The sequence below is a fragment of the Panthera leo genome, chromosome F3 (genome assembly GCF_018350215.1).
Source record: "Panthera leo isolate Ple1 chromosome F3, P.leo_Ple1_pat1.1, whole genome shotgun sequence".
Classification (NCBI taxonomy): domain Eukaryota; kingdom Metazoa; phylum Chordata; class Mammalia; order Carnivora; family Felidae; genus Panthera; species Panthera leo.
In genome coordinates, this window is record NC_056696.1 from 53,412,309 (window position 1) to 53,437,334 (window position 25,026).

The following is a 25,026-nucleotide window of genomic DNA, read 5'->3' on the forward strand; positions in this document are numbered from 1 at the left end:
AAAATACAAATTCTGGAAATCCCCACCCTAACCCCTTAGAATCTGCACTTTGAACATGCTTCTTGGGTGATCCTTTTGTACTAGAAACACTGGGAACCACTTCTTTAAGATGTTCAATATTGAAGTATCACTGAAAACTTAGAAAGTGCCTGTAATATCACATGACTTTTGCCCACCTTCAAATGCAACAGTTATCAAGCTGGTTATGTGAATTGTTGTAAGGTAAGTGACATTGGCTGGTTCTCACTCTTCAGAGTTTCCTGGAGTGAGGGAATCCCCTTTCTCTAAGTAAGAACATAGTTTCTGTCCCTTCTGTCCATCAAAACTCATCCATTCTATACTCTTTTCTCCCAGAACTCAAACACTGGTCAACTGATTGGTGAATTTATTCTAGTCAGTGCTGTCTTGTTTTTCCCACATAATAAATTTTGTCAGATACCAAAACAGAAAAGAGTACAATGGTGTAGGGTCATATAGGAGGATGGGCAATGGCATCAGACACCCTCCTGGTATACCAAGTGGAAGGTTACCTACCCAATTACAGATCATCATCACCCTTTTGATGAGTAGGTCTATATCTCTGGGCAGTTTCTCAGTTCTTTGGTTTTATACCATACCAATACAAATCACCTCACAAATACAATCCTCTGCAGAAGGGTCAAATCATTGACAGATGTTGGGTGAACTGATGTCTCTAGGACAATGAAGGTGTTTTCTGAAAGGCAGCTTGCAGATGAAGTAACCCTCAGACAAATTTGAGAGCAATGCAAATTCATCTCAACGGCAAAACGTTCTTTTGTAAAAGGGAAATCAATTCTTGTAGTACATTACATCCTAAATAGCTTCTGTGAGATTACTCAGGGTCTATATAGACTCAGCAGTTACACAGGCTAAATAAATCCAATATTTTAGTTCATTTATTCCAGCATTTAATCTATATTTTTCAAAATATTTCCTGTGAGGACTGAGTTTGGGGCAGATAGTCTAGATTTTACCTTCCTGCTCTCTATCCTTATGTTGTAACAAGGTAGGATTAGCTAGTAAATGAAAATTTGAGACCAGTTTGTTATGAAAAACCAATGAAATGCACCCATTTGGGTGGAAAGAGTAAGGAGGAGGAACATGACACAGAGCTGACAGGAAGGGTTACAAAAGGAACAGCATAGTCTGAGTCCACTTTCCTCTGAACTATGGGTCCCTTGGCTCCTGCTTGTCCTTAGGTCCTGTCCTGTTAAGAAAACTCACGAGAGCTAAGATACATGCATGGGGTTTACCATTCCTTAAAAAAACTGGCATAAGACTTCTATGGATCACGAGGCCAGTTATTGAACCCGATGACACAACATAATGCCAAGAAGCTATAATCACTGGTTTACTTTCAGTATCTATGGGTCGTTTTTTGTTTTTGTTTTTGTTTTGGTTAACGTTTATTTATTTTGAGAGAGCGAGAAAGAGAGAGAGAAGGAGAGAGCATGAATAGAGGAGGGACAGAGAGAAAGGGAGAGAGAGGATCCCAAGCAGGCTCTGCACTGTCAGCCTGTAGCCTGACATGGGGCTCGATCCCATGAACTGTGAGATCATGACTGAGCTGAAATTAAGAGTCAGATGCCTAACCGACTGCCCAGGTGCCCCACAATGGGATATTTAGTTTCGTCTAATTAGAGGCTGAAGATTTCATGCTGATTCCATTCAGCTCTGTCATAAAGGTGTGCTTTTATTTATAAAGGAGACTAGAGAATTGAGAATAAAAGAGTCTTTGATAACTTGACACTTTTTAGTAAAGATATAGAGAAAAGAACAAAAGGATGGCCAGCCACAGAGACTCTGGCTGTTTCCAACTGTGGTATCACTAGGTATTTTGTTCCTTCATAATATAAACCATAATCCTCACCCTAAACCCTTGGGGCCTGATGTGTTTTTAAATATGTTTTTTTTTCAGATTTTGGAAAGGTAATACAATACATATATTGCATATTTTGTAATATCCTCAGAATGATCTGGTAATGAAACACAATATTTCTGTAGCAAACATATAAATATTCACATTAGATGGGATAAATGCTGCAAACAGTCTCAAGTTTGTTCAGACTGAGTTTTGCTGCCAAATGAGTTGTGCCAAACCTAGGAAAAAACTCTCATTTTTAAGCGAGTTTTAGATTTGGAAATGAAAACAAGGGATTAGGGATATATACCCACGTATGTCTCCAAAGCATTCAAGAATCTACTTACATTTTCAATGTTCACTAAGTTCATTGGGTAACTAATCTCATACATTATTGGCCAAAAATACACTCTCCTCACACTAAAATATTACCTCTAATTACTACCCTCACTGATTTGCTCCACATATTTCTAGTGACTTAGTGATTTTATTACTTCTGGGTATGGTAAGCCATTCAAGGCTCAGTTTCCTCTTTTAACAACTTGCATTTGGCATTGTGCCTGGCACTGAGTGCTTGCAGCTTGCATCAACCAGCGAGCTTCGGACTCCAAGTGAGAAAATGATTCTGACTTAAGCAAAAGGGAGTTTCTTGCGAGAATCTGGAATTAAAAGAACAGTTGAATGATCAAGCCTGCAAATCGCAGGGATAAAAAAGAAAAGCTTTTGGATTGAGATTGGGGATACTTTATCAGGACTTCTCACCTCTGCCTTTTAAAATTGTGAGTCATCGTGCTGAGGATCAAGCCCCAGACGAATCTGAGGGGCTGAGCATGACCCCGGTGCCCATCACTTGGTTAGGAGACAGCCTGACACATTCAGGGAATGATACTCCCACCAAACCTGGGCAAGGGGTGGGGGGGGATCATCCTCCCGGGGAAGTGGGGTGCTATCATAAGAGGAATCAAAAGCACTCTGGTAGCATGACAAAGTAAACCTAACAGAAGTCCTCTATAGATTTCAAAACGCTTTCCGAATATTTTTCTCAATTCTCAACTTTTTAGGGATATGCAAAGTCCGATTTTTTAGGCTGCTCTCATACAAAACTTGATTCGTCCCCATGAGCAGGTTAGCTGTTTTCCTCTAGACATTCCTCAACATTCCACATCTTTCTTGAGCACAGAGGGTGAAGGTACTTGCCACTGGGTTTTGCTTGATCTTGGTACAATGAATGAGTTACTTTCAAAGTGATATTTTAACAAGGAGTGTTTCCTGCCAAGGCAATACTGACAGAGGGAAGCTTAATGGTAGAAATTACTTCATTAATAAGAAATGCAAATACTTCACCTGAAATTTACATAGGAATAACAAGCACATATCACATGGATCAAGAACCAAGGAAATTAAGAAGGCAAATGAATATGGTCTTTCCCCACTCATTTACTGCTTACAAATTTTTAAAGGACCTTATTAAATTCCTTAAGCCCCATGTCTCTTTAAGTGGCTTTTCATATTGCAAGTGATTTTTACAGGCAGGTGCTGAAGTGCGCCTACAATCTCAGTGTGGATTGGTGATAATACACATTTCTTACCTGATACTCATATTCTGTGAAAGGCGACAGTTCAAAGTCCGTGAACGAGGTTGAGCTTCCGTTATAGGTTAGCACTGGATTCGATTTTCCGGGCTGAGTTGCTATTTGTCTTCTGTACAACTCATAATGTAAAACGTTTCCATTTGGCTGAAGCGGTCCTGTCCATAAAAGGGAAACCAGGGGCTGGAACCCCCCTGGTGCCATCCGTACCTCGACATGTGGAGGCGGCTGCACCTGGGGTGCGACCTCAGGGGTCTGTGTGGATGTCCAGTCACTTGATGCACACCCCAGCATGGTGCAGGCTTGAATTCGTACTTCATACCTTCAGGACACAAGGCAGAAACTGCCCATTATTGGCAAAATAGATTTTCACAGAAAGGATCTTTAAAAGACTGTTTTTCGAAGAGAAAAAGACAACTAAGTTCATGTTTATTCTTATCTACATCTAGCCTTTTTAAAGAACGACAAAGTTCTATTTCCATGAAAATTTTAGAACATGTTAAATCATCCTGGCTTTCCAAACTAAAACAGATTCTCATCTGTCCGGAAAGGGGTGGGCACAATTCTTCCCTAAACAGGAAGGTAAGAAATAAATGAACTTTCAAGATTCTCTCCAACATAAAAAAAATTCTGGTACGCTGCAGAGTTACTTAACACAGTGATGACGAATGTGCATCTTGGGGGGTATGAACCAGTTTTTAGTAGCCTTGGGCTTCTTCTACATCTGCAGCTGGGGCTGAATGATTCCCCAGGAATGTTTCCAGGTCATGAAGGAACATCATGGAGTTAAAGTCTCCGTGGTAATAAATCCCCTCACCTGATACCTGACATCTTAAAACAGGCTCTCTTACACCACAGAAAGACCTTTTGGGGCCAAAGTTAACCCAGCTACACGCTAGATTATCAATCATGGAGACACCTTATCACCATCCAGTTAAACTCAACCAATCAATTATGTTTTGCCTCGTAGTTGGTCTGCTGCTGCCTAGAAAGTTCTATTTACATAGCTGGGACTTTCCCTTTCCAACAAGAGGGGCTTTTGTTAGTATTAAGTGCCTATGGCTGCACGTAAGTGCTCTTTTCCCTCTGTTCCCATGCCCTGCTGATTTTACGACATCCTTGGTTTTCCCTCAAGCCACAGCCACCTTTCTTTCCATCTTTGTTTCCTTTGTCTCCTACCTTTTCCTCTTCTCTTTTCTGCTTTCTCTCCTCTTACCACTGCTTTCTGTTCTCTTCCTTGCTTTTTTTCTATTTCTCCTTCCCTCTTCTTTTTCCCACTTTCCCTTCTCCATTACACTTCTTTTTCCTTCTTTTGTGACATCTTTCATTCCCGCTTTCTGCTTCTCCTTCCTGTCTGCTCCTCCCATGCTTATCTCCACCGTGATGAGACTACTGGTTTATGGGCACATCAGTTCGTGGGTGCATATGGCAGATCTGACTCCAAAACAATTCTGTGAAGTCAATTGTCCACACATGGATCGTTTTCCAGATTATCTGTGGCAGTTTTAAAATTCTGGCTCATGTGCCTTTTGCTACTTAGAGGATTCCCAGGCTCCTTCTTCCTACTGATCGGCTGGAGGTGCCCAGGAGGACACGCTAATTTGCAGTATCCAGTAGACATTAAGCTGCTAGAAAAACCACAAACTACATGAAGTCCAACTTCATCTACAAGTGAGGGGCTGTTTTAAGTCATTTACTGTCACTTACATCTTCAATTAGAGTAGAGAGTAAAGAGGACATCTCTTATCCCCTTAAATATCATCGTTGGGCTTATGAGGCTATCAAGCTTTTTTCCCCCTCCCCAGCCTGTGAGAAGTGCTCCTCTCACCTCTGGAAACTTTATTCTTCTCTAGAAATCTTTCTGAGTAAGAGTTTCAAAGGGGAGCAACTTGATACGATTTTTAAAACTTGCAGTTACCAGTCAGGTAAAAAAAGAAGTCAGAATAAAATGTATAGCTGTGCAGCTAACCTGGGTCTCTTTAATGCCCTGAATCAGAGTCAGATAAAAGGCAACTCACACAGCATGTGGATTAGCTATGAAAGATACCTACGGAAGTTTTAATTACTGTTTAATATTTAATGCGACCTTAAATAATTGTCATGAGTAGATGCATAAGACCATGAATGTTTCATTTAAACAGCACTATATATCAGAGATAATTATAGGAGGGATCTAATCTACACATCAGTAGATTACAATAATAGCTGAATTTTAGCAGTGGTGGTTGGAAATCAACACTCTTTCAGCCTTTAATTTTTTTTAAGTGGTTCTGTTCATTTTACTAAATTTTAAGCATAAAATGTCTTTTATTACTCTTCTCCTTGGGGATGTAAGTTACTTAAAATGTGATGGGGAAAGATGTCAAGTAATTCTTTAAGCTATAGGAAAAGGGCCAGTGGGAAGGTTCCTTCGTGTAGAGAGAGACACACATCCATGCACGTCAGAGAGCCCAGAGTAGGATCAGTGAGACACATGAGCTGGCAAAGTGGCACCGTCCTCGGAAGTCATGAGATCAGAGCTGGGGAAACCCTAAGGGGATGACGGTATAGAGTCAGATGAGTCTCATTATCCCCGGCACAAGTGCTGGATTCTGTAGAAAAGGCTCTCCCCAAAACAAAATTTGGGTCAGTCCAACTCTGGCTGGTAATAACTCTCACTGGCACCTTTTTGATCTTTAAAATAATACCCAATTTTTTTCACAGCCTGGGTCAGATAACCCCATTTGGGCTCTCAGAACTGTCTAGGGGCCTGTGTGTTTTCAGGAGGGTCTCAACTCAGGGAAGGGGTCCCATCTCTGTATCGCTTGTCCCAGACATTGTGGTGAATTGCAAACATTTCTGAAAAAAACGGACTCTCAAGGTACCACCTGCAAGCATTTTGCTCTCTAGAAGTTATGCAAACAAGCTTTGGCCGGATGAGGATGTTGTTAGTCCACTGTCAGTGCTTACATGATCAGGGGTTGGGGACATCCTACATCTTGTTTTAGAGTTTTCATTTACACTGTGTAAGGGCTTACACTATAGAAAGGACAGTGTTGCTCTTAGAAAACCCGGAGTCGACCACCTACCTGTGAAATGGCTTCAGCTGGTCTACTACGAGTGACTGTGTGTCAAAAGACTTATGAGTTGTGTTTATGTGTATGGTTTTTGTTTCTTTATCAAATAGCTCTCGGAGAAAGAGGGTGTAGTTGACGATATCGCCATTTGTCCTCACTGGGGCATCCCAGTTGACTGAAATCTCTTGAGGGCCCTTAGCCTTCAATTTTGGGGGTTCTATCCCTGAAGGCGCTGAGGGGCTGGTTCTGTCTTTGACGAGTGGACTCAAAACCCCACCTTGGCTGTTGTTGGCGGCCACCGTGTAGCCGTACTCCACACCTGGGGTGAGAGTGAAATCATGATAGCGCGTTTCCAGGCCAGTGTAGACAATGGTTCCATCCCGTCTAAGTTCATAACTTCTGATCTGGCCATTTGAGTTTCTAGGAGGTTTCCAGGTGATCTCTATTGACTCTGAGCCTGTGACTTGCAGTTTTGGAGGGTCCATGTTCTGCGGTGGGGCCTCCATTGTCCAGGCAGATTTCGATGCGCTAGCTGTACAACCTCCTTTTGTGCAGGCCACCAGGGAGAAATCATACTGAGTATAAGGCTGCAGGTGGGAAACCAGCAGGGACAGGCCCTGCCCAGCAAGGTACTCCTTCCCGTCCAATCTCAGCAAATATTTAGTGATCTTTCCATTTTGAATTGATGGCGGTGACCACGATACATTTATTTGGGTAGCACTGATGACCCAGAGAGCTGGAGGGCTGACCCCGGCTGGAGCTGCCTCGAGGGTCGTAATGCTGGTGGGTTTGCTCGAGGAGCAGCCTCCACTTGAACAGGCGATGACCGCATAACTGTATGTGGAGAACGGAAGCAGCTCTTCATCGGTATAATTGAAAGTCACGGCATCAAAGCTGAAAGGATAGAGCACTCCGTTCCTTTGAAGTTTATACGACTGGATAATACCATTAGGCTGTTCTGGCGGGATCCAGGAAAGCAGCAGTTTTGGGGGATTCGTAGATGCATAGGCTATTTCAGGGGGAGAGACGCCTTCTGGGGGCGCCTGCATTGTCTTTACCACACTCCAAGAGCTCCAGGCGTGACCTGCCGAATTCCAAGTGTGGATTTTATATTCACACCGCGTCCATGGTTGCAAACCAGTGTCAGTATACATAAATGTGTTCCTTCCTGTATTATATTCCGTGAAAACAATTTTCTCATCGGCCTCGATTGTCTGATTTCCCCAAGCTTTTCCCTCAAAGCACCTGCGAATCACTTCATAGCGAATTATCTTTCCATTTGGGTGTATAGGCTCAGACCAGCTCAGCTCAATGCTTGTGGGTCCCACAGCCTGGATGGTAGGAGCCAGCTGAGAGTGGGGAGGAGCTTCATCTGTCCACAGAGGCTGGGGCACTGAGTGTGTACAGCCAGCCCTGGTGCAGGCCTCCAGGGTCAGTGTGTAGAGAGTGAAAGGGTCCAGGCGTCGGAAGAGAAACTCACGATTCAGGCCCGCGTACTCGAGGATACCCTCACTGAAGACGTTGTATGCCTGTAGGAAGAAGAGAAGCAGAGGGAAAATAAGCCTATGTAGCCTATGTGTAGCCTATGATTTCTTGGTGTAGCTATTTTGTCCCTTTTACCCTTCTCACCCTCCAATTTTTCCTTTTGATGATCCCAATCCAGATGAAGCATTCTGATATTAGTTTCGGGAATGTGCTCTTTTCCAGTTACTGTAACACAAAAAGTCCACAAAAAGTCCACAAAAAGAGGAACAATAGTTTTCTTTGCCTTTTTTTTTTTTAAACGTTGGGTATCATGGAAGCACATATCTAAAAGCTAAGGACTATTGAAGCTGATTCTTTGGCTTAAAAAGTGCTCATAGGGTTTCCTCTTATTTTTGTTTTTTTAAAAAGGAACAGTATTCAAATACCCTGTTTTATAGATGACAAGCACTTTGGGTCTCATTCTGAGTGGGGTAAGAACTATCTACATTGTCTCCTATGGCATTTACTGGGAAATGGAATTATAATGCTTAATCATTTGTACCAGGGTGCCAAGCCTGAACATGTCTGTGTATCCATGTGTGGGCACACATACATGCACATATATACATATGGATGTTATACATATATACACAAATGTAGATGCAGACATTGATGAGTAGAAGGTGGAGAACCCCTCTCTCCCCCTCCCCGTATTCTCTCGCATGCCTTGGAAGAATTGACTGCTCCTTTGGAGCAAAGTGTTCTTTTGTTGGGGAAAATCCTCTGAGCACTCATTACAAATGTAGAGCAAATTTTCATTCCATATTATTCATTGTTCTTTGGGAAAGATGGGAAGTAACTCAACTTGAATATAGATGTTTTTGTATAGTGATTTCCTACCCTCTTCCAGCCTCAGTGCACCTGAGAGATACGATACATTCTTGGGGATGGTGGTGACTCCCTAGGGTGGCGTCCCTCAAGTGGGGCTGGGACGTATATCAGAATCTCTTGGGAGGCAAATCTAGTTTGAAACATTCTCACGGGGAAACTTAACTTCGACTGGACTGTTGATATACTTTAATGTTATTTAAGATGAAATAGCCTAGACTTTTGGAAAGCTGTTTATGTTGGACTCCCATATTTCAGTGTGATTTTTTTTCTAGTTGGGATCCTAGTGCAAGCTCACACCCCTGAGGGAAGAGAAATAGTATATTTTCTGAAGAAAGCTCAGCTTCCATAATCAAATTGAAAGCCTCTATGAGTCACTGAGCCCCTTCATATTCACCTAGCAAATCTCTATCTAGTATTAAATTTAGCTTTCCCTCTGTACCTTAGCTTCTCTCTGGGTTTGGGAGAAAACACTCAGATATGCTGACTGGTCTCACTTTAAATTTCTTACTATAAATGTTAAGTGGGTGATTCCCACTTGTAGTCCTGTTCTATTCCTCTGTATGTTTGCTCTTTCATTTTCCAAAGTGATGCTTTCATATCTTCTCTTTTCCCCAATACCTGCCAACACCCTCTTCCCTGTCTCACAGGTGGCTGTTGACAGAACCTTATATTTGATTGGGAAAACAGAAGCAGTCAGAAAGGAATATTCTCATGTTATATATGATCGTCACCGTATCCATGTGGATCTAGACTTACACTGTTCACCCTCCTTCCTCATTCTATGGATGAAGTATCTCTGCCCCTGTGTGGCCCACCTGAGCCCTGGATCCCATGTCTCCCTCTTCCTACAGCTCTCACTCCTGCCATCATTCTCATTATCTCTTGCATCACCGATTGATCTCCCTCTACTGGGCTATTTCCATTAGTGTTTAAATGTACTCTAGTATCTTTCATTGATTTTTAAATAAAACTTCTTGACACTATAGTCCGCCAGCTACTGCCCAGTTTCTCTGCTTTTCCCCTATACTCCTTTAAAGAGTTGTTTATCCTCAATTCCTTCTCTTCCCATTTTCTCCTCAGGCCATCCCAACCAGGTTTCTCATTTCACCACTTGATCTCCTTGTCAAGGTCAAAATGATTACGTCATTTCCTGATCCAGGGTGACTTCTCTGCCCTCGTTCCACTTGATCTCTCAACAGCATTCAACAGACTCTTGCCACAGTTTTGAGATGCCCCACTCATCTACTTTTCCTTCTACCTCACCTGCCTCTTCTCAATGTTCTTTGCTGGCCCCACTTCCTCCTCTAGACCTCCAAATTTTTGTATTCCCCAGAGCCTGAGCCTAGTCTCTCATCATCTTTAGTTATATTCTCCTATGCCTGATTTCCTCCAGGCACATGGATTTGCACACCACCCATATACTATAAATACCTATAAATATAGGTATATTTATGTTTGTGAAGAACTGCCTTGAGAATTCTAGATTTCTACCTCCAACTGCCTACTTACCCCTTCAAACCTGTAGAATTTCCACCCTTACTTACCCAGTCAAGGACTCAGGGCCTGAACTATCCCTTTTCATTCATATTTCACATCCAGTCCATTAACAGATCTTGTGAACTTTGCTTTCTGGATGTATCTCCACTCCACCCATGTCCTGTACCCTCACAGCACCCACTCATTCTACCCTGAGTTTTTAATATCTCCTAAACTCAACTGGTCTTCTTAGAGTCCATTTTCTACATAGCAGCCAGAGTGATTTTGAAAAACATGAATTTGATTATGCTACTCCTTTGCCTGAACCCTCCAGTAATTTTTCATTGCACTTAGAATAAATTCCAAACTCATCACAGCCCACAAGGTTGGGCACAGTCCACCTCCTACCAATCTGCCAATCTCATCTTTCTCTCCCTCCCAATGCTTCAACCACAGTGGCTTTCTTCCCTTCATTTGAACACACCAAGTTCATTTCTGGCTTCAGGCCTTGCATTTGCTGTTCACTTTGTCTGAAACATTTTGCTCTCATATCTTCACATGACTGACTCGGTCTTGTCATTCAGGGCTCAGCTCAAATGTCAACTCAATTCAAATGATCATCCATTCTAAAATAGCCTGAGCAGGCATAATTATATTATTCTATTTAATTTTCTTTATAGTATTCATTCTGCTCTGAAATTCTCTTGTTTATTTGTGTACTAGCTTTTTGTTTGCCTCTCTGTACCCCCACCATTCATGCGCACACACACACACACACACACACACACACACAGGTAAGGTGTGTGATAGCAGGGATCTTGCCTGTTTTGTTCACTCCTGAATAAATGCCTGGTACTTAGTAGAAGCTCAATAAATATTTGGTGAAATGGAAATGAAGATAAAGGAGTAGATATTCCTATTGTCAATCATGCCAGGAAAAGGCAGACACCAGAATGGGAAACAAACACTCACAAAGGGAGGTACTTCGATGAGTGTGAAAGGATTCTTTTCTCTGATGAAATCTTAGGGCTCTGGCTTGGATTTTAAGACCACGGATCCTCCGGGTTCAGCCTCCTGTACTAGAGCAGGGGAAGTCAGGCTCTGTCACATGTAGCAGGCTTGTAGAAAGCAGCCTACTTCTGCTGCCTGTGGCAGGCCTGGCACTCAGCTGAGAGGCGGCCATTGGGCTAAGCAGCAAGGCTGTTACATGGAGGCCCACGAGGATGGGCCTGAGCCTGTGAGCTCGCATGACAGTTCTAAGTTTTTGCTGTAGGTAGTATCTGCTGTCATCTTCCTTACAGGGTTTTTAGAGAAGCTTTCAGCAAAGTTGCAGCTTAGTCTTAACTGTTCTGTGTGGAATTGACAGGGGACTCTTTGCCATCTTGAGAGGGAGTGGTAAAGGAAGGCAGAGGGTCTAGAGCAGCTGCGGGCTGGGGAATTCTGCAGAAGGTAGGTGATGAGGGCCTAACTGCTGGTCCAAGACTAGAGGCAGTAATAGACTGACTGGTAAGTCCCCCTACCGTTGGAGAGGAACATTAGAGAGGGAGACGAAGGCTGGCTTTCACATGGGTGATTATTCAAAGTATCTAAATGCAGTCTGATAATGGAAATGCAACTTTCTTTGTGCTCATAGACCAGTGAAACGTGAGACATCTATGACATTAATAAGACGACTCCTCATGGTTCTGCATGGAGGTGGGGGAGTCAGCAGACGTGTAGGGCTTCCTGTCCTCTGCTTAGTGAGCTCTGCTCAAAGTGTAAGTTAGGCAAGTCTTGAGTAAATAACTGGGCAGGGTAATTCAGGAGGCAGTAAGAACAATCATTTAGGGTTCAGTTTTAGCGTGACTTCCTGACTTCAAATTGCAATTCAGTCATTTGCAATGTGGGCTTGGGCAATTATTTAGCCTTTATTATGCCTCATGAAGTTTAGTGGTAGCTACCTCGTAGTGTTGATGTGAAAATTAAATGAGATAATCCACAGAGTGCACTTAGCTCAGTGTTGGGTTCATAGCAAGCATAACACACGGGAGCCAGTTTTCTCTGATCTATGATTAAGTGCCTGGAGGAGCGATCAAGGAGAATTAAACCGACTGTGAAGGGTGTTTTCCCACAGTGACATGATGGCATGTCAGGGCTCATCTATTTATCTGGAGAACACCAAACATGCCTTCATATTCAGGGTAGACGTTACCTTAATCACACCATTGGTTTTTACAGGCTCTGACCACTGTAGCAACAATGCTCGGCCGTTCTCTTGCTGTTCCACTGTGAAGTTGCTCAGTCCACTTGGGGAAGATTCTAGGGTGTGAACCATGGTCCAAGGGCTTGAAACTTCTCCTGCCTGGTTTGTGGCCACAATTCCAATGTGATATGTTGTGAATGGTTCTAACCCAAACAGGTGGGCTTGATGGCTTGTACCCTGTAATGAAAATTAACAGGTTAGTTTTCTTTTAGGAACTGCTCATAATTGCTGGGAGGTCATTCTCTGACCAAGGTACGTGAGCAATGGCAGCACAAGCATCACAACAGAGTTTTGAATTATTAAGAAAACAATGTGGGTTTTTTTCTTGTTCTTCCCACCTGCATGTAATATCTAATGTGTGATTTCAGACATTTGCAATGCATAGATCAAATAGGATCCTTGCCTTTACAGAGCTGGCAACCCAAAGGATGTGATATATAACATAAAGAAAGAGTCTTGGGGCGCCTGGGTGGCTCAGTTGGTTAAGCGTCTAATTTCGGCTCAGGTTGTGATCTTGAGGTTTGTAGGTATGAGCCCCGCGTCGGGCTCTGTGCTGACAGCTCAGAGCCTGGAGCCTGCTTCGGATTCTGTGTCTCCTCTCTCTCTTCCCCTCCCCTGCTCAGGCTCTGTCTCTCTCTTTTTCAAAAATAAATAAACATTAAAAAAATCTATAATGCTTCAGGTCAGTGCTGTATCTATCTCACAATGGAGACCCGTGGCACCAGGTTGCAGGACAAAGAATGGGATAATCCTAAGGGTTTGGAGAGTTAACTGAGACAGTCCTAATTCTTTTTCATTAATCTCTTATACTATTTGTTTATACCTCCCCAATCTCCCTCTTGCATTCTCTTGGTGCATATTTATATTTTACAAATGCAATAAAACAAACACAAGAAAACAAAAACAACAAGCTACCTGAACTATAAATGAACAAACACCTTAGAGAAATCTACTAGTGATAAATATCTGAAGATATTCTCATTTGTTAAAAACACCATGACTAAAACTATAAAACTTACCAAAAGTAATTGTTAGTTAGGCTTTGAGAACTTGGTTTTTGTTGATTTAAAAGGAAAAAAAAAAGGATAGCAGAATTAGTTGTTTTTTTTTTTTTTTCTGCTTGGGGAGAACATTTAACATATTTTACATCACTAAAAACCGGAACTAAAAGTCTTCATGTTTGAGAGAGCCCAGGGTGCTCTTTCTACATCTGGGCCAGATGGAAATGTCTGTTTACAGATAGCAACTATGACTGCAAGTGGACCAGTAATGTGTCTATGGGTAAACACACACACATGCACCCAGACACACACACACACACACACACACACACACACACAGATACCCAGAGACACACAGAAACACATACCCAGAGGCACCCCCGCCCCCCCCCCCCCCCCCCACTGCCACACACACAGGACTTTCTGTTTTGTACAACACTCATTGAATGTAAATAATCATGAGGAAGTGTTGACTGGTTTAATGGGATATTCACACTTAACGGTGTGTGAGATCAGGTTCAGTTTGTTAGATGTTTAAATATGACAGATAGCTTTCAATTGTCCTTTCCTCTCTTGTTGCTGGGTACAGGAGGAAGAATGTGAGGTAGGGAAGAGGAAATTAGTTCTAAGAACAGGTACCAAAAGCATCGAATGAAGTTATGTGAATGGAAATTCTCCTTAATTTTGAGACACCCAAATATAATTTTGAATCTAAAACAAGTTGGTAAAATTGAACTGAAATATTTTCCAAAAACCTTGTTAGACAAAACCAAAACATCGTAGAGATAATTTTTGACACCCTTTCCTCACATTCTTGGTTATAAGTTTCAACTGTTTAATGTCTCTTCTTATGTGTTAAACACAAGCAAGAAAATATAATTGCCTGTATTTATCAAAAACTTGTAAGTTAATTTTCCGCTCTCAATAAGTCCCATTATGATATTACATGCTAACCTCTTGAAATCTTTTAATATTTAAACATTTGCTAAGCGACCAGACTCTGAAACAAATTTTATAGAAATACTAATTTCTCTTTTTTAAAATATTAAAAGTTAGATCATAAATATTTAAAACTTATTTCTCCACAACATTGGATTGGTCTTTTAGATAAATATAGCACAGAACTAGAATGTCCATAATGAATATTAAATCTGAAGATGCTACAAGTCCCGATTACAAACATTCTTTTCTGATAAATGATTCCTTTTCTGTAGAAATAGGGCAAACATGGGCAAGATTAATAATGCAAAAAAGAAAAACTCTTTGTTCAGAATATCCAGTAATAGATGCCAAAAAAGCATAAGCTCCAAAGCAAATAGTAATCACCTCTAACAGATTATATATAAAAAAGGTAGGCTGTTGGGGGACATTTAGAGATAGCTTTTGTCATAAGAAACATGAAAAGCATGTGGGCTATAAAGCAAAAACATATGTATATTGTCAATAGCAGCACCTGCTCAATTACAGTTTATTTCAGGGCTGAGAATTCCATTCAGCCCCTAGATGGCAATACTATCAAACACTTTTGGTAACATGAGTACTTAATGATTAACAACCGGCATTCAGTCATCCAACACACTCCAGGCAACCATTAAAAAAATAACAAAACTGATTTCATTATAGATCCTTTTAATAAACATTTATAGCTCAGATTCTCAGAAAGCAAAAGTATTCAAAATGCGCCAGACTCAAAACCTCCGCCATCTAATGTAGAAATATGACCTGCTGATCTCAAGTTGAAGTTCGTGCATGCCTGCCACCTAGATTACTCCTTCAAAAGGTGATTACAATAGTTGTGCTTACTTTGGTTTGTATCTTAAAAAGAAAAAAAGGAAAAGGAGAATCTCATGTTGTAAATGTAAAGGATAATTTTTATATCATAAATTTATGCTGAGAACAGGTTCCAATAATATGTTGTTACTCCTGAAGAGCTACAACACACACACACACACACACACACACACACACACACACACCTTAAATAAAGCTCATTAATAGCTGTGCTTTTTGTCAATGTTTAGTAAAGTCCACATGAAAAAAAATGAAGAAAATTTTAAAATGGCAAGACAATCCTTACCGGTATATTCTTCAACATTTAAGAAAATCATTTGTATTATTCTCTCTTGAATGGATTTCCAACACCAACGTTCACTATTTTAGAATCCTGCTGTAAAATTTGGGCACAGTTAATTCTGTGGATTGGGTTGTATTTTGTTTATTCACTTACTTGTGTTTTTCCTTAGATTCAGAAGATTTGCTTGAGCACGGTCTATCTTAAGTGTTTAAGATTAAATTTCTTCCTTTGGAGGGGTGCCTGGGTGGCTCAGTCAGTTGAGCATCAATTTCAGCTCAGGTCATGATCTTGGTTGGTGAGATTAAGCCCCACATTGGGCTCTGTGCTGACAGCTTGGAGCCTGGAGCCTGCTTTGGATTCTGTATCTCTCTCTCTTTGCCTAGCCTGCTCATGGTCTGTCTTTCTCTCTCTCAAAGATAAACATTAAAACATAAAAATTAAAAAAAAAAAGTTAAAAAAATTCTTCCCTTGAAGAAGGAAGTCTCAGTAGTCTCCTACTGACTAGTAAAAGTCATCATTAAAAACCTTCTCTTATGTTTCGTTCCTTTGCTCCCTGCCCTCCTTCCCTTCTCTATGGAAATGATCTTGATTCAATACTCTGACTCCTTCCTCTTCATTAGTTTGCTCCTTCTTTCCCTCACTCTTCCCTCTTACCGATTCTTAGGAGACAGATTTCTTGCTATTGCTGATCTCTGGGCGATTGGCTTGTGCTAGCTTCCCACTTGTCCTTGTCCTTTCCGTGTTCACAACCACCTACTATTCATATTTTTATTCTAGAAGTATATTACCTACTTTCGTTAGGCAACAGATGGAAAGAATTATTCAACAGAGGAAAACAGGAATAATCTATTTTCTGCAATCTAATATTTCCAATGAAACTTTGCCTTTTTTTTTTTTTTTTTTTTTTAAAGAAACTCTTACGCATGAGTGTCAGAATCTGGATACAAATCAGTGCGTCCTTTTATGAGACATAAAGACAAGACTCTGGAACACTCTGCCAGTTGAGGTTCTGCTGGCAATTTGAACTACATTTTAACCTCTCAACTCTGCTCTGGGGGCACATGAAACTACTTGGAGTGTTCAGCAGTCTGACAATTTTACACTATCTCCTCTGATTATTTTTGACGACTTGAAGTGCCCCAAAGGTGGCCATGGGGTCAATAGGTTTATGTAGGTTGAAAATGATCAAAAATTACCATTGATCTGTAGCTGTCAATAAAAGGCTGCGTGGGGAGACTCCCTGCACAAATGTTTAAACTGCATAAGGCAACCTAACTTAGTCATCTTCGAGTCTATTGATCTGATGATCCAGCAGTTTCCAAAGTTTCCCCTCTGGTCTTTGTGGTGCATTTTCACTGAACCCACTTACCTTGGCACTTAGGAATCTTTTTACCCTGCTGCTGGTAATGAACCCAAATAGTGGTAAACAGGCACTGCTGTGCTCATAAACTGTATTATGTGTGCTTATTGCATTTCGGAAGGGGCTAATCTTCCTGGTCACCATCAACTTCATTCCCAGCTGATGGAGTTTCTGCTGTCTATACTCCTCATCCTGGGGTCCTCATTTGTTTTAGGTTTATTTATTTATCTTTTTGAGAGATAGATGGAGAGTGGTGTGGGGCAGAGAGACAGAAAGAGAAAGAGAGAGAATTCCAAGCAGGCTCAGCACTGTTAGTGCAGAGCCTGATGCAGGGCTTGAACTCACCAACTGTGAGATCATGACTTGAGCCAAAACCAAGAGTCGAACGCTCAACCTACTGAGCCACCCCCAGGTGTACTCTGGGTCCTAATTTTAGCATGCATGACTTTTGGTTTATAAATCCTAACCCGGTTACAAGATTCCTCCTTCGCTTTGTTAGTTATCATGAATGCCAAGACCCAGAGAATATGTCACATCAAAAGTTTGCTTTTTTTTTGTACAAAGATAGCTTCAGAGAAAACTAAATTTAATTATATTAACCTCTGTTTAGTTGAACCACTTGGATGCTGCTTCTTGGTTTTATCATATGTTGTAGGTGCCTTGTCATAATGATACAATAAATAAATGGCTATAAGCAAGTTCTCAGCTTAGATTACAAATAAAACATGAGAAGTAGGAAAAGCTCTTATTTAGTCTTACATAAAAGTTATGGCTTTGGACAGTGCATCCAGTCAGTTGGGTGATTTACACATTTTAATGCTGACAAATCAACACCAAATATTTTTGTAGATTTCTGAAAGCCAGATCATTTGAAGCATGGGTTCTGAAGATCTCTATCCCTTTCCATTTATAAACTTAATTTTTAATTTCTCCAAAGTTGATGAACATATTTGTATCTAGGATTCATTTTGTAAAGGTTACACCAGTCTCAATACAGAAGTGATCTTTATTACCCATAGTCATATATCAGGCTTAAATACTTACACATAGTTATTTAAGTATGAGACTCCCAAACCTGCAAACTGTTACTGTAGAAAATTTCCACTGATTTCACATATGTATTTACTCCACCAGTGCCATCTCTGCCTACATACCCCCTGGCTGGTGAGGCAAAGACATTTTTTGATGGTGCACACATACACGTAGAGTTGTTCCAGAATCAAAGTTTGACTCATAACACAAGAAAAGTAGAAGACACCCTTTAGGATCATAGTTTATTGTTTTACGTGCATGAAGGGTGTGCATGTACTAGGGTGCACTGCTAAGTGGCATGTCAGAGCTGCCAAATGGCCAGTAGAAACATCTAGTATTCTTGGTCAGGAGCTCCATTCAATTCTTTAAACACCTTGAAGCATTTGATAGGGACAAGATTCTACAAAGTTACTGTGGGGGATACAAAATAGTTAACACAGGTTCCTGACTCTTAGGAGCTTGGAATCTACTAGAGAAGGTCAATAATAAATATAGATACGCACAGTTTGGAGTGAGCTGAGTGCCAGGGAAATACTGAAGGGACACTTCTAATTGGGAAGGAGAGAGGTTGAGGAGTGGGGGCATATTTACTTGGGAGGTGGAATCTGATATAAGTCAGAAAAGATGCAGAGTTTGCATAGATGAAAACATCTGAGTGATTAAAAGAAAAAATACAGAAGGAAAAATGCAGGGTATGTTTGGGAACGAGCTGGGAGTTGCATAGGGCTGAATGTGTGGGGAATAGTGGGGATTAAAACTGGAAAAGAAATTGGTGGCAAGACTAAAGAGAGCTGTGAAAGTTACCCCACTTTTTAGGGATGAAATTGCTTGAGAAACACTGAGTAACATCAGGCAAACATTTTAAGAACCAATTTGGTATAAAGAGCTCTATCATGCAATTTGAGAGAATAAAGGGACTTTAAAATTTTGCCCTATCATGGTATAAGTCATAGTCAGTGACTGATGAAATAAAAAAATCTTCCAAGAATTAATGAATGAATTCATTTAAACATTATTCATCCAATAAGTATGGACTGTCATATATAAAAGGTAATAGGACAGTATTTTCCTAGGAATAAGATTTTCAAAATCTTTATTGAATATTTGCTCTGCCTCAAAAGGTGTAATTATTCTTTTAACACAAATGTTTGCATTTTGGTCACAAAGTGGGGATTATAAAAATCGGGCTGAGTTGAAGCCAATTATAAGGTCCTCTGTCTGGACCACTATCAGAATCACATGTACCTGGCATATGGGGCCACATATTTGTGTAGGGACGTCCACACTCTTGCACCAGTCCCTTGTGCATATCAAACAGGTACACGGCAGCTGGAAAAGGTTAGGGACACTATTGATGGCTACAACATAGAATGAAGCCAATTCAAATGTACACACAAGTGGTAAATCATTCCTAACTCTGAGTTCCAGCTAATGTTTAAAGGCTTCGTTTGAAAGATTTCAAGAAAGTATCAATGCATATCTTCCTTTTAAGTAATTATGATATGCATAAGTAAAAGTGATTACTCAGGGGCCCTTTGTTGTAGCAATTATAAATTTCAAACTGAAAATGTTAAGTTTGGAGTATTCATGGGCTAGTGCCATGGCGCACTTTTATGCCTTTACTCCCCAAAATATCTACACTCAGAAAAGATATGTAAAAGAGGGGTTTTCATTTTTTCTCTCTCAGAATACATCATTAATTTTATAATGGGGGGAGTGATGCAAAAAGAAGATTCAATTCACAGAGTTTTTTCTTCATAGACAAATGGGCTCTATCAATCTAATCTATAAAGCACAATCTAGAGTTCTTGCAAAATGAACGATGTTACCTCAGTTACCATAAAAACATTGGAGGAAAAAAAAGAATGGTTTCGAAATGGCTCATTTTTCAAAAGAGAAGAGGGGAAAAAATTAAATCTGCGATAATTAAATTTTAAAATGGCAAATCAGTCACACTAAATATTAAAAAGCAGTACTTCTGATCTATCAAAATTAAAAATGTGCATACTCTGTGACCCAGCAATTCTACTCTGGCCATCTATTTTATGGCAACACTAGTAAAACTTTACTAAAATATATTTAAAAGAATTTCATTCCAGCCATAGTCTTGTAGTAGTCAATCCTTGATTGAGCAAGCCTTGATATTTACTGAAGGTTTCCTGTGTAATAAGCAGCATCCTAAGCTCTGAGGACACAGCAGAAAGCAAAGGATACATGGACACTAACCTCTTGAGTTTTTACATTATAATGAGGAGAAATGGGCAATTGATAAGCCAAATAAAGAGAGAGAGAGAATTAGATATTGTCGTAAATTATGAAGGTAATAAGAGTGTTGAAATAGAGTTTGGGTTTAGGTGATGGGGAAGAGTGAGATTCTTGGTTTAAGAAGGGTGATTAAGATCCTTGAAGTTCCACTTAGGCAAGAATGCAGAAGAAACCAACCATGTGAAGAACCAGAGAAGCTTTCAGGTGAAAGGGAAGAGCTTGGTATTTTTGCTGACAGAGAGAAGCCAGTGTGAGTGAGGGGGGAATGGCACTGCATAAGGTCAAAGTCATGGGCAGAAGCCAGGTGATGAAATCTTGTAGGCCAACATTAAAGAGTCTGATTCTAATTTCAGTGGAAAATTATTGAAGGCCTTTAAGCAAGGGAGTGACATGAATTAATTTAGGTTTTAAAGAAATCATTCTGGCTGCTCCGTGGAGAATATGTGTAGGGGTTGTATTAGTCTACTCAGGCTGCCAAAACAAAATATCATTGACTGGCTTAAAAAATTAGAAATTTCTATTCACCCAGTTCTAGAGGCCAGAAATCCAGATCAAGGTGTCATCAGGGTTGGTTTCTGGTGAGGCCTCGCTACCTGGTTGTAGAGAGTTGTCTTCTTATTCTGTCCTCTCACTGCCTCTCCCTGCATGCACTTGGAGAGAGGGAGAGATCTCTTGTGTCTCTCTTTCTTCATATAAGGGCACCAGTCCTATCAACCATTCTTACAACCTCATTTAACCTTAATTGCTTCCAAAAGTATCTACCTCCAAATACAGTCACATTGGGGGTTAGGGATTCAACATATGCATTTTAGGGGAACACAATTCAGTCCATAATAAGAGTCAAGAGGAGTGGATTCTGTGTAAGTCCAAGGAGGGGTGATAGTGACTTGGTCTGGGGTGGTAATTGTAGAGATGGAACTAAGCGAATGGATTTATGTTTTGGAAGTAGAGCCAAGAGAATTATGACAGATTGAATGTAGAAGAAAAAAGGGAATGAGAAGAATCAAAAAGGACTTGGGTTTGCCTTGAAAGAAAGGGTGGGTGGTGTACCATTTGATGAGATGTAAAGTTGAAAGAGTATCAGATTTGCGGAAGGAGGGAATAATTTGGGGCATATGAAGTTGACATGTCACATAGATCTATGACTCTCTATTGGGTTAGGAATATACATCTGAGAGTCATACAACTATCTCCAAATCCAGCCTCCAATCCAATGGCCTTCTCAACCTCTCCACTTTTATTTCTAATACATCTCAAATTCAGCAAGCGATCTCTTGATTTTCCCTTCTGTACAGTTTGTATTATGTTAAGTTGGTTAAAGTGAAACTACATATCTCAGAATCCCCTTTCTATGGCAGCCATATCCTAAGGTGACTGTGAATTATACCCTGGTACAATTACACTCCCCTTGAGTTTAGGCAGGACCCCATAACTTACTTCTAAACAATGTAAGATGTGTCATGTACATGAATATAAGAGACACCATCTTAGTTGACTGAGAATAAAATTTTCCTGTTGGTCATGAGGAAGCAAGCTGCCGTGTTATGAGAGGGCTGTGAAGATCCCTATAGCAGGGAACACTGATGGCCTTTAGGGCCTGTGGGCCAATAGTCAAAATAACAATTCAGCACCCCCAGGCCTAAAATCATAAGGAAATGAATTCTGCCAACAACCTGAATGAGCTTGGAAGAAAATACCTCCTTAGTCTAGCCTCCAGATGAGAATGCAGCCCAGTGGACACATTGATTTCAGCCTTGTGAGACTATGAACAAAGGACCCAACTAAGCCATGTCTAGACTTCTGACCCATGGGACTGTGAGATGACAAATACGTATTCTTTTTAAGCCACTATGTTTGTGGTAATTTGTTATGCAGCAGTAGGAAACTTCTACACCATCCCTTTATGGTTCTGGGTTAAAGTTGGTGAGGATTTGGAGGATGAAGTCAAGCAGCAACCATTATTCCTTGAAGTTCATTGAGATGAGAAATGGGGATAAATAGGCACAGAGGTGTAGGTTTCAGCTTGTCCAAATTCTCTTCTGCTCCGTATCTGGCTATCTCCAACTGCTGGCTCTGACCAAGAGTGGCCATGGGTCTATGATTTGATTCTTGGTATTGGCTTCATGGGGATGGTAGCTACCCAGAGGCACAGCTTCCCTTTGACATCTCCACAAATCTCCTCCTGACAGTCCCATGTAGATGGCCAGTCATGCCTGGCTGAGTGGCCAGTCATGCCTGGCTGAGCCAATCAGACTGGCTGAGTGGCAGCTCTTCTACCTATCCTCTTACTCCTCTTTCTGGATCTTCACTTTTCCAGCCCTTCCTACAGTTATGTGAGCCCTAATTCCTATAGGAAATCCCCTATCCCCATACCAATAGTGCTCAGATTCGTCAACTGAAATGTGTCTGATGCACCGACAAAAGCTGCTTCACCTGTAGTCTTATTTTCTAGGCAATAACTTGATCTTTCCAATTTCTTAGGCCCCAAACTTTGGATCCATCCTCTCTTTCCCTCACATCTACATTGGGTGATTAGGAAATAATATTGGGTTTGTTTAATTACAAGATATATCCAGAATCCTACCAGTTCTTACCACCTTTGCTACAACCACCTTGCTCCAAGATATTCTCTTCCTCTTCCTTCACTGCCATAGTCAACTTGACGGGTCTCCCTGTTGTTGACCTTAATCTGGCCCCCACCCCCATCCACACAGCAATCAGAATAATATTTTCGAAACATGTCCAACCATAGGACCCCTTTGCTCAAAATCCTGTGGTAGCTCTCATGTCATTCAGGGTATAACCTGTTCTTGCCCACATTTCCCTTCTGACATCACCTCCCACCTTGCTCTCCACATGAAAGTTGCACTGTAGCCACACTGGCCTTGTTGTGATTCCTCAAACACATTAAACAAGCTCCTGTCTTGAGGGCCCTGTACTGGCTGTTTCCTCTGCCTGCAGTCCAATTTATCCACAAGTCCTCTTAGGTAACTTCAGCTCATCTTCTCATTGAGCCACTTCTGTTTAAAATTGCAATCTGTTTAAATTGCATTTTCCTCTCCCACTCCTTCCATTTTGGAACCCCTTTTCTTGCTTCCTACTTTTCTGTTTTCCAAAGCACTCATCATTCCTTTCTGACATACCATGTAATCCATTTATTTATTATGATTATTATTTATTCTTTTTTATCTTTTTACTAGAATGTAAACTCCACTGGGGCAGAGATCTGTATGTGTTTCATTCTCTGCTCCATCTCAAGTGTCTCTAATTGTGCCTCATAGAGAGTAAGTGCTCAAAAATATTTGTGCTATCATGAATGTGGACAGAATTCCAACTGAAGGGAAGGGGTGAAGAAGAGAGTGCAGAGTGGGACTAAGAGGAGTCTGGGAAGAGAGGGAGCATCGAGGAGGAGAGCATAGGTAGAGGAGAGGGCCCGACACCAAAGAGGGACAGAGACAGGGCGAGGATGAGAAGCACAAGCAGAAGAGGACGAGGCAGTAACGAAAACTAAGAAGGAACAGTGAAGTAGGAAGAAAACTAAGAGTGAGATTTCATAGACACCAAAGAAGAGGTGTCTGTTGCTTTGCAAACACAGGTGTGGTCATCCGTGTCAAATGATGCTGAGATGTTAAAGAAGATACGCACAAAAAGGCCTTTGGATTCACTGGCCAGTGGTCCTGATATAAGCTTTTTAGTGGAGTATAGAGACAGAACTCTGATTGAAGAAGGAGGAAGAGAACCAGATGTGTGGAAGGAGAAGCAGAGACTATTAGCATAACCTCTTTTGAGAAGTTGGCTCTAAAAGAGAACAGGGAAAGGGGGTGGTAGCTGGAGGGGCCTGTAGGGTCACATTCTTTTTTTTTTTTTTTAAGGAAGATACCAGAACATGTTTGTATATTGATAAGAAGTCTCCAATAATAAGGAAGAGATTGTTAATTCAGGACAGGAGATATATTTAAATATTAGGACTTCCTTCTTCCTCTGCACGTAGAAACCAGGGTAGCCAGAATTCTGTGTATGGCAAAAGGATCTGGATGTGCTCAGATATCAGCCAATTAACTCGGCGTTTGCTTAGCATCTGCAGCAAGGCCGTGATTCATACTATGGCTGCCACTGCTGGTTGCTTAGCTCTTTTCATAGAGAAATCGGGGACAATGAAGCTTCATCCAAAAATGAAGTGGTAAATAAGCTGCAAGTCCCGTTATCGGTTAGGAACAGGGTAATTTTTAAAATGCTTTTTAACTAAATTATTACTTTTGATAAATTGTATCTCCCAAGTGAAGAGTACACAACGAAAAGTTACCATTTTCTTGCCTATCCTCCCTAAGAGAAAGCGATGATAATTATTTTTGAGCAACGTTTTTGCCTTTTCGTGTCAAACCTGATGGCAAGTATTTCACAGGCATGATCTCATTTGATCTGCACCAACCAGCATGAGGCTGATAACATCACACATAAGGAAATGGAGGCTTAGATGAGTTAAGTAACTTGCCCAGAATCACACTGCCAGTGAGTGGCACAGTGACGATTTTATTCCCACCCTATCTCGAGTTCAAATGTTACTGTCAACTGCATTCGTGGTTCTGATGTCGGGGTCCTGGGACCTGTGTTTCTTAAAAACAATAAAGGATCCCCCAAAGCTTTCTGTGCTTATATCCACCAATATTTGCCGTATTAAAAATTAAAGCTGAGGA

General features: G+C 40.9%; 1 protein-coding gene across 1 annotated transcript in view; it reads right to left on the reverse strand.

The window, feature by feature from the left end:
* The window catches only part of USH2A (usherin), a 743,753-nt gene that overhangs the window by 43,898 nt on the left and 674,829 nt on the right, over positions 1-25,026 (reverse strand). The window contains exons 63-65 of the mRNA XM_042925179.1: positions 12,550-12,777; positions 6,540-8,056; positions 3,472-3,793 (exon numbers count right to left, since the gene is read on the reverse strand). Of these exons, the coding sequence (XP_042781113.1) occupies positions 3,472-3,793; positions 6,540-8,056; positions 12,550-12,777 (2,067 nt within the window). The remainder of the gene's footprint in view (positions 1-3,471; positions 3,794-6,539; positions 8,057-12,549; positions 12,778-25,026) is intronic.